General features: G+C 44.0%; 1 protein-coding gene across 1 annotated transcript in view; it reads right to left on the reverse strand.

The window, feature by feature from the left end:
- The window catches only part of cntln (centlein, centrosomal protein), a 20,362-nt gene extending 14,739 nt beyond the window's left edge, over positions 1-5,623 (reverse strand). The window contains exons 1-4 of the mRNA XM_080858910.1: positions 5,512-5,623; positions 4,872-5,009; positions 4,382-4,567; positions 128-322 (exon numbers count right to left, since the gene is read on the reverse strand). Of these exons, the coding sequence (XP_080715036.1) occupies positions 128-322; positions 4,382-4,567; positions 4,872-5,009; positions 5,512-5,610 (618 nt within the window). The 5' untranslated portion in view covers positions 5,611-5,623. The remainder of the gene's footprint in view (positions 1-127; positions 323-4,381; positions 4,568-4,871; positions 5,010-5,511) is intronic.
- Between the last annotated feature and the right edge of the window lie 4,377 nt (positions 5,624-10,000).

Here is a 10,000-nt window from a genome sequence, read left to right on the forward strand (position 1 = left end):
GTGTGTGTGTGTATGTGTGTGTGTGTGTGTGTGTGTGCGTGGACGTGCAGTGTCACCTCGTCTGTGTGTGTGTGTGTGTGTGTGTGTGTGTGTGTGTGTGTGTGTCTGCGTGGACGTGCGGTGTCACCTCGTCTGTGTCCAGCATGTCGGCCAGGTCGCTCTCGCTCATGTTGAGGATGGAGGCGGCGATGGACTGCGCCCTCACCATGGAGCTTTTGGACAGGCGGCCGTCCCTCTCGCTGGAGGCCTTCCTCTGCCTCCTCCTCTTCCTCACCTCCCCCTTCACCGTCTGCGCCTCTCGCTCCACCTCACGAGCCAGCGCCTGCGAGAGAGAGGAAGAGAGGAAGAGAAAATGGACGAAACAGTGAAATGAGACTAGCGCCTGTGAAAGGCATCGCCGTCAAAATGCACAGGCACGGTGTGAATTATTGAGCGCGCTCAAAGCTCCCGCATGTTTTTCTGGATGTAGACCTCCCTCATAAGCAGTACCACACACACAAACACACACACACACACACTCACACACACACACACACCAAGGTGCCTGACACTAAACAGCCGAGCTACGAGCTCAACGTTTTGAAGGCTCTCTGCCGATCTAATAAAAAAATTATGCATAGCACAAAAATGATATGAGAAAGAGAAACAGAGCAGGTAAGTGATAGGCAAAAGCACTTTCATTTATTTATTTTGGGTCTTTGTACAGTGTACACCTACACACACACACACACACACATATACAGTGTACACCTATCAAAACAGCGCAGTGCAGCGCGGGCGCTAAATAATTGAGCCGTGAGGAGCGTTCAAAATGGCTGCCGTGCGCGGGGCCTGCCGTTTGGGGGGGGGGGGGAGGGTCTCAGCCAGGCGGGGCAGGAGCCGCGGCTAAATACAGAGAGACAATTAAATGTTAGAGCTGCCACTGTACGTGAGAAAGTCAATAAAGCAAACTCCCCTTTGCTTCATTTTGAGCTTATTGATCGAGGCAATAATCTTCTGCATCATGCCCCTTAAGCCCAGTGAAAATCTGACCTTGGATCGGACAAGTCAGTGGAGAAATCACACACACAAAACACGCGCCCGCAACGCTTACGCTTTGGCGGACATAAACCGAGGCTAATCACAAGCGGCGGCCCATGGTGCATTGCCTGCGTGGCCCACGCTGCCGGCCCAGACATCTCCATTGCTGTTATTTAGTGGCGCCATGCAGGCCCCATCACAAACATTTAGCCGCAATATTCCATTTCAGCTGGGATTGAGACATAAAAACAAAAGCCTATAGCCCCGCGGAATGCACAACGGTATTGGCTAACTGTGTGAGAGATATGAAGCGCTAATGAACCTCGGCCAGGGACGGAACAATGCTTCCGACGGAGAAACGTAGGGACCAGAACATAGAGGCTGTCAGTGATTACACACCGTAAACACACACACACACACACACACACACACACACACACACACCTGCCTCTTACTAATGACAGTAACACACACACACCCAGAGCCTTATGAAAAGCCAATAACCAAGGCAGACGGCCACGATTGTTCTGCTCTTTTTCTTTCTGCAATGCTAGTGCGACGCTATGCTGTTGTGTCAAATTCATTTCCTTTTAAAGATGAATCAAATCCAAACTAAATTCCAGACAAATGTAAAGCCTGAACCAAAGAGAGCCAGACAGCGTTCATCAAGCACCTTCCAGGGATCCTATTACTTTATTTACAGCCTGATAGATATTTCCTGTCACCAGTCAAGGAGGCTAGATTCAATAGACAAAACCCGCAGCGCTGCGTAATCCGGAAAGAGATTAAGTGAATTTATCACTCGTTTCCCCCCTCTCCCCATCAGACTGCTGAGAGAGCCAGTTAGTATCGGGCGCGGCCCGGGCGAGGGACACCCACACCCACACACACACACACGCTCTCAACACACACTAACCCACACACACACACACACAGGCACAAATGCTCTCAACAGACACTCCAGAGAAGAGCTCTTACCTGCAATCACCCGAGCCAGAGGGCCAATTTAGCAGGGGCCTCAGACGGCAGGGGGATTAGAGGGGAGAGGAGAGATGGAGATCAGGGCAGCCACAGACACGCCGCCGCGTTCCCTTTTAAACCAACGACCTGCCTGCCTGTCTGCCTGTGCGGCACGGCACTGATGAGAGCGTCGCGTACAAACGGAGTTTAGGTTCGGAGAGAGCCAGGGGAAGACTGAACCACGGGCTGGACGACTAGGCTTAAGACCTGACGGAACCGAAACAGGGCTGCAGACACACTCCGAGGGAGCGAGCCCATACCGTAAATGAGCAGACTGACCCAAGACTCGTGGACAAAATGTTCAATGGTGTAACAAAAACAGACAAACAAAATAAATAAAACAAAACCAAAACAATTATAACAATAATGAACAAGATGGAATTGCAATATCTGCAATATCTATGGATGGGCAATAGTGTAGTGCTGGTAGGAGCCTGGCGCTGGGATGGCTGGATGTGTCTGTGTGTGTGTGTGCGTGTGTGTGTGAGTGTGAGAGTGTGAGTGTGTGTGTGAGTGTGTGAGTGTGAGAGTGTGTGAGAGTGAGAGTGTGTTTGTGTGTGTGTGTGTGTGTGTGTGTGTGTGTGAGTGTGTGAGTGTGTGTGTGTGAGTGTGTGTGTGTGTGTGAGTGTGAGAGAGTGTGTTTGTGTGTGTGTGTGTGTGTGTGCGTGTGTGTGAGAGTGTGTGTGTGGGTGTGTGTGTGTGTGTGTGTGTGTGTGTGTGTGTGTGTGTGTGTGTGTGTGTGTGTGAGAGTGAGTGTTTGTGTTGGGGGCACAGCCTGCCTCATCACCAGCACTAATCAATACATGACAAGAGGAGAGCTCCCCAGGACCAGAGGGCCACCAATCAGTGAGCCCCACAGCCTCCTCAGCAGGATCACGGGGGTGAGTCGGGGGAGAGCGTACGCTCAGATCCGCCCCCGACACGCAGGGGTTATGGGAACGCAGGAGGCGCTCTGAGCCACAGCCTCAGTACTGGGGAACAGACACACAGCCAGAGGGGGGCAGAGCCCGCAGCACATGAGCTCAAACAAAAACACTGTGCTAATGAATATCAATAGGCCTAGGCAACCCTCCGTGTTCAGATGGAGTCAAAATGGCAAAGCCGCAGAAAATTAGCCCCATAAGGAAATTCTGCAAATGTGAGATGGAAGGGCTTATCCAAAGTATAGGCAAGAAAACGCATTTTATTTGGCAATTTGTCAGCTGTGCATTTATACCAAAAGAAAACAGTTTGAGTGGGACAGTGGCTATTAATAAGGTGGGGTCAGAGAACCAAATGAAATAATACTCGGACAGTCTGGGAGTTGCCGAGGGGGTTTAACAGCCACGACTTTAACCAGGTTATCACGGCGTCTTTAAACGGGGAACTACAGCGTCTTGGTGTTGAACAATCAGCAGCGTCAGCCGCACCTAATTCAGCACAGAGTTCCAAGAGGATAGCTCATCTTTATTGAACATTTAATCAATGCTGTCTCTAAACACACGTTCCCTTTTAATTCTGCAATTGGAAGTGTCCTCTAATAAGCCTATTGTTATTAGACTAGTATTGGCATAGCATTAGCACATGCTTACATGCGCATTTATTCAACTGCATTCCACAAAGACTCATGTGTCAATACTACGCAAATCATTTTGAAGGCCTACAGACTTTATCTAGTAATGTTAGTAGTTGTGCTGCATAGCTTTTAAGTGTCACCAACTGCTAACAACCATTAGATAAGTACGTACGCCAGACACGAAGTTGGCATGGAGGACCGTGAGCGTGAAAGATGGTGTACGCAACGTTGTTGTGCGTGTGCAACATTTGCACATGAGACCCAAGGTGATAATTAGCCACTGGGTACATTTTTAATAGTTATTTGCGAAGATATCCATAGATTTGTAAACTTCCTTTTTCTGAACTGGCAGCCATCTTTCTTCAAAATGTTTAGTCAGTTGGTTACCAAGGGGATTGCAGGGCATCCTGGGAAATGTAATATTTCCCTTCAGCCGTAGTCTGCTGTGACTGCTCTGCACTGCTACCTGGATGAAGGTGTGCCACTGGGTCCCTTAGAGGCCTAGTGCTGTGACTGCTCTGTACTGCTACCTGGATGAAGGTGTGCCACTGGGTCCCTTAGAGGCCTAGTGCTGTGACTGCTCTGCACTGCTACCTGGATGAAGGTGTGCCACTGGGTCCCTTAGAGGCCTAGTGCTGTGACTGCTCTGTACTGCTACCTGGATGAAGGTGTGCCACTGGGTCCCTTAGAGGCCTAGTGCTGTGACTGCTCTGCACTGCTACCTGGATGAAGGTGTGCCACTGGGTCCCTTAGAGGCCTAGTGCTGTGACTGCTCTGTACTGCTACCTGGATGAAGGTGTGCAGCTGCTGCAGCTGGGCGTCAGCCAGATTGAGCTTGCTCTGGGCGCTCTCCAGGGCCTTGGTGCTCTTCTGGGCCAGGCCATGCATCTGCTTGGAGGCCGTGTCCTCCAGCTCCGCCATGGCCTTCTCACTCTCCCCCACACGCGCCTGCAGGGTCTGCAGCTTCTGCTCCTGCACACACCAACACACATCAGAATCAGAATCAGCTTTTATTGGCCAAGTTAGTTTGCACAAACAAGGAACTTGTCTTGGTGCAGTGGCTCTCAGTGTGCTTACACATATATACATCACAACACAAAACAATACAACAGTGCAAAACAATACAATACAACAGTGCATTACACACAACTTTAATTTAATTTAGCAAGGATTCAGAATCAAATATCCTACAGAATATCTATTGGAAATACATCTTTGAATATTGACTGTATTATCTGTCCCTAGCCAGGAGAGATAGTCTGGATACTCTGGATACCTTTTTCTGCAGGTCCTCCTGGAGCTTGAGGCTGGTGGCTTCATGCTGGCCCTTCTCCGTGGTGGCCACACTCAGCCTCCGCTTCAGGGACTCAACGAACGCCTTCCTGTTGGAGGCCTCCTCTGATAGGCTCTTCACCTGGCCAGAGAGGGCACAAACTCACACAGTAAAACCTTCAGATTGTTTTGACAAAGAACGGAAACGAGGGAAGACGGACAAAGTCAACGGAAGGTCTCAGCTGTAGTCCCTCGGAGGAATTCATAGTACAGTGAGTGTAAGAAATAGTAAGATACATTTTAAGCAAATAAAAGACAAAGATATTGTACATTCATAGCACAAAAATGACAAACATTTCAGTTTTAAAAGACATGAATATACAGCGGAGCAAAACACAGAAACATAATGCAAGAAAAGTTATTACATCAACTCAAGACTGCAGAACTGATTTTCCGATCTTTCGGGCCAATTTGAAGTCAGATTTGAAAGAGTGAAGAGTTATGCACTAGCTGTTTTGAAGACAGGTGTGTCTGTGTCTGTGTGTGTGTGTCTGTGTGTGTGTCTGTTTGTGTGTCTGTGTGTGTGTGTGTGTGTGTGTGTGTCTGTGTCTGTGTGTGTGTGTGATGAAGGGAACTGGGCAGACCTTCTTCTCCTGCTCCTCCAGCTGGCCCTTCAGGCTCCTGTCTGCCTCCTGGAAGAACTTGAGCCTGGTCCTCATGTCCTCCACCAGATGCTTCTTCATCACCACGTCCCTCTCAACGTGGCTCAGTCTGGGCATTATGGGTAGACAGGAAACAAATGTATGGATATACAGTACCAGTCAAAAGTTTGGACACACCTTCTCATTTTTTGAGAAGTTTTTTCTTTGCTTTTATCATTTTCTACATGGTAGATAACACTTTTTTTTTGTGAAGTACATCATTCTATACGTATGTGTTCTTTCGTAGATTAAATGTCTTCAGCATTAACTGAAGAAATGTAGAAAATAATAAAAAAAGCAAAGAAAACAATTCTGCAAATAATTAAAGGTGTGTCCAAACTTTTGACTGGTACTGTACTTGACTCACACCCTAACAACTTGACACTACTGCTGTTTCTGATTCTTTTTTGCTATAATGCACTTTGAGCTGCATTTTATTCCTGGAGGGTGAAACCTAAATAAATGAAATTATGGTTCATTCATGAGCTTATCGATACCTCACCGGGTACCCTTGAATGCTGTTTAACAACTTGCTCCTGCAGCTGCCATTAGAGTAAAGTAAGCAGACTGCAGATCAGTTAGTGTAGGAAGAATCGAACAAAGCAGACAAGTCCTCTAAACCACAGTGGCATCCTTTCAAAGCTGGTGGAATGCCAATGTACAACATACACACATCCAAAGGATACTGCAACAACACACTCACTGAGTGAAATTCCAGTCACCATCATTACAGATTTATTACTATGTAACAAGCGCTTCAACTTTGAAACCAAGATATCCAGCACATGCATCACCTATTCAGTACATACCTATGTTTAAAACATCTCAACATTATGTGCTGATTAAAGTAGTACCTAAGGTAGGTATCGTGTCAACATTCAAGGGGAAACTATAATGTAATCTTGGTGATTAGACACTGGGATGCACTAAAGCACAACTTCACAATATAGAATCTTACACAAAAGTCTTAGCCAAGGCGGCGGCATTTCTGTGTTTGTGAATGATAAATGGTGCCGACAGTTCACAGTAAGAGCAACGGTATGTAACCCTGACACTGAACTACTTTGCTTATCTCGAAGACCATTTGACCTGCCCAGAGAGTTTATGGGTATAATCCTCTGTGCAGCCTATGTGCTTCCCGGTACAGATGCTATAAGAGCTGCAGGCTACTTAACTGACTGTATATTCAAGATTAACTGCAACTTTTATATTTGGAGATTTTAAACCACTCCAAGCGAGAATTGGTGTTAACTGGTTATGGACAGTATGTGGAATGTTTTACACGGAACAATAGAACTCTGGAAAAGTGTTATGGGAATATACAAAGAGCCTATTGTTCTGTGTAGGGACATTACGGTGTACTTAATCCCAATTTACAAGACTATTTTGAAGAGCTGTAATCCGAAGAGACAGTAGCTATGTGGTCAAATGACATATGACAGTGTGGAATCACAGAAAGGTTGTTTTCTCTCCATTAACAGTCACTTAGGCAATTACTGATTATATATATATTTTGCACAGCCAATGTTGTTCCTAAAAAGGAAGTTGTTAGCCATCTTAAGACTGCATTTACAGTAAAAAAATGAAAGCAGTCAGATCTGTGCAAAAATAATTGAACCAGCAGTTGGGAATAGCCAGGAAATGACAGAAGAATATTATAATTTATATTATATTATAACTTGAAGAGACTATGGTACTCCATGAAGACAAGCTAAGAAGCGCTAAGTCACTTCAGACAATCTGAAAATGGCTAATGATGTAAATCATTATATAAGACTCAAGATTTTACGGTTTAGTTGGACTCCTTATCCCCCACAGAGTGTGTTGGTAACAGACTGTGGATTGATCCATAATGTGTCCAGTATCTTTTCAAACATGTTTCTTTAAAGAAGTCTATATGACCTGAAGGGATTTCATCTTTCCTTTAAAAAATATGAGTAGAAAAGCTAACACCAGCATGGCGCCCTATTTTTCAACCATCCTTAGATATTCGAAAGGTCCTCGCTCTTTGGAAAAGCTCTGTAATTATTCATGTCCTTAAGAAAGCCCATCCAACTGAAAAACAATGATTTCAGACCAGTTGCTCTTACATGGTGATGAAATGCCATGAGAAACGTGTGGTTTGATGCAACATTTCAAAACAGTTAAAGAAAGTTAAAAATGTTTTGCTCATCGCAGTGGTCCCAAGTGGTCAAATGTGGCAACACTTTTGCACCACCTCAGAAAGGGGTCCTGAGTCCATATTCCAAACGTCGTATACCAAGAGTTGCTGAGAAATGATGTTTCTGTCAGCATCATAAATTGCAATACAAAAACATTTGAATGATTTACAGGATTAACACTTGGTGTATCATTTCATACTTGATATATTTGCCTTAAATACCTGCTGTATCATATTTGATACATACTTTTTCAACAAGATTTGACCATAAAATAAAATAAAATATAAATGAGTTGTATGTTGCTTCAAAAGTGTAGATTTCTATTTTTTAAATATTAGTAACAATATTAATGTCACTCAACGGTACCCTTTTCAAAATTGCCAAATATTTCCCTTTCAGATAGCTTTAATTACTACATGACTTTTGGCATTTTGGAGATTCCTACTGCCTACAGTGCACATATAGTGCACGGATAGACCATCAGAGGGCCGAAGACGGGTCAGATTGCATACAACAGGTTTTCAAGTATTGATCATGAAGATCACGTAGACCTCAAAAACTCATTTAGCAAATATTATACACCGGATGTCATCGACTTAAGTAAAAGAAACATGCCATACATTGGGTAAACAGAAGAGGGTGCACTTACAGTTATATTGATAAAATCGATGAGGAAGTCAATACCAATATCTAAGTGTGAAAAGAGGCCAAAAGAGACTGCTGTGTTGGCAAAACTGTACAACATACGACTTATAGTCCCAAAAATGGTATAACAGTTTTAAGGCAGTGTGCAGTTATTAACCTTTCCCACATTTTGACTCCATATATTTCAGACCTTACCAATCTTTTGAATCAATAAACCAAGATTATTTACTGAATAAGCACTAAATAAGAAAGACCTTAAGCTTCCAAAAATGTAAGGAACTATACTTTGTGACCGTGTCGGCTGTACACTAAAAGCGTGTGAAGCAGTACCACTAGATGACCGCATATGCACATGCAGAAGATAGACCAAACCACGTCAGAGAAACAGAGGGGGACATGGTGTAACTTGCTGTAGGGACATCTTACGGACATCTTACGGATGATTGTTTGAAATTGGTTGAATAGCTTCTATATGACATTGTTACTGAGCCTACAAAATTCCATTAAGATTGGACATTCACACAAGCATGTATTAGTTGCTGAATTTTGATTGGCCATTGGTAACCATTTAGTTGAGTGAACCAAATGGAAATTTGAGTTTAAGCGGTTCCTGAGATATTGAAACAGTGTCCCCATGGAACATTTAAAAAAGAAAAAAAAAGAAAGATGTGCGCCCAAAGACTGAAGCCAAACATATGCGTACCAAATTCCCAAACTTGAGCTTAAGCCATCCTTGAGATATTGCAATTGGTCAGTTGCAGCAGCCCTCATGGATGGAATTCATCCCAAAAAAGTAGCGATGCGTATCAACTTTCATGAACCTTTACATCACAAGATATTGGATAGTGCAGCACTAGATTTGTGCACTGAATGTTATTCAATAAGTGTCGCTACTCCACACACAAGTTGTTAAGAGCTAGGGTAATGCACCTCCTACAGGTCAAGCTGCCTTTTGTACTCCAAAAGTAATCAACACGTATTCAGATTAGATTCTTTTTGTAATCCAATAGATTATGCTACTAGTTACCAACATGGCCATATAAACTTCAGTAACTGAACTGACTGCGTTTGAAAGTAGCTGACCCAACCCTGGCGGTTATGCACCTTGAGGACAGTAGATCTTCCGCTCTGCTGCTTTTTATTGATTTTAGCACTCTGCAGCTGTATCTGTTAATGCAGAAACTTAGACAGTTGGATGTCAACTCTTCAGTTATCAAGTGGGATCACTCATTTCTAACAAACAGGACTCGGCAGGTTAAGGTCAATAATAGTCTGTCTCAGCTAAAAACTATAAGTACTAGAGCTCGAAAAGGCTCACCTGTTCGTTTTGTGCTCATCCAGGCACTCACAGAATTATTGTCAAATACGGTAAAGTTGACTTTATAGGCATGATGATACAAATATCTATCATTCAGATTTAAGGTAGTTTGTTAATTGGTGTGAAACAAACCACCTTATTTTAAATGTAAAAAAATAAATAAAAAAATTGAGCATTTGTGCACACTTTCACCTGGAATATTAATGTTATTTGGGTGTGTTCTCGTCTCCTCTATTTTTTATGTAAATTGCATCTGAATGGAGTTGAACCAAAAAATATATTTCTGTTTTATCAGGCTGTGTTAGAG

This window comes from Sprattus sprattus, assembly GCF_963457725.1.
Source record: "Sprattus sprattus genome assembly, chromosome: 20".
NCBI classification, from domain to species: Eukaryota; Metazoa; Chordata; class Actinopteri; order Clupeiformes; family Clupeidae; genus Sprattus; species Sprattus sprattus.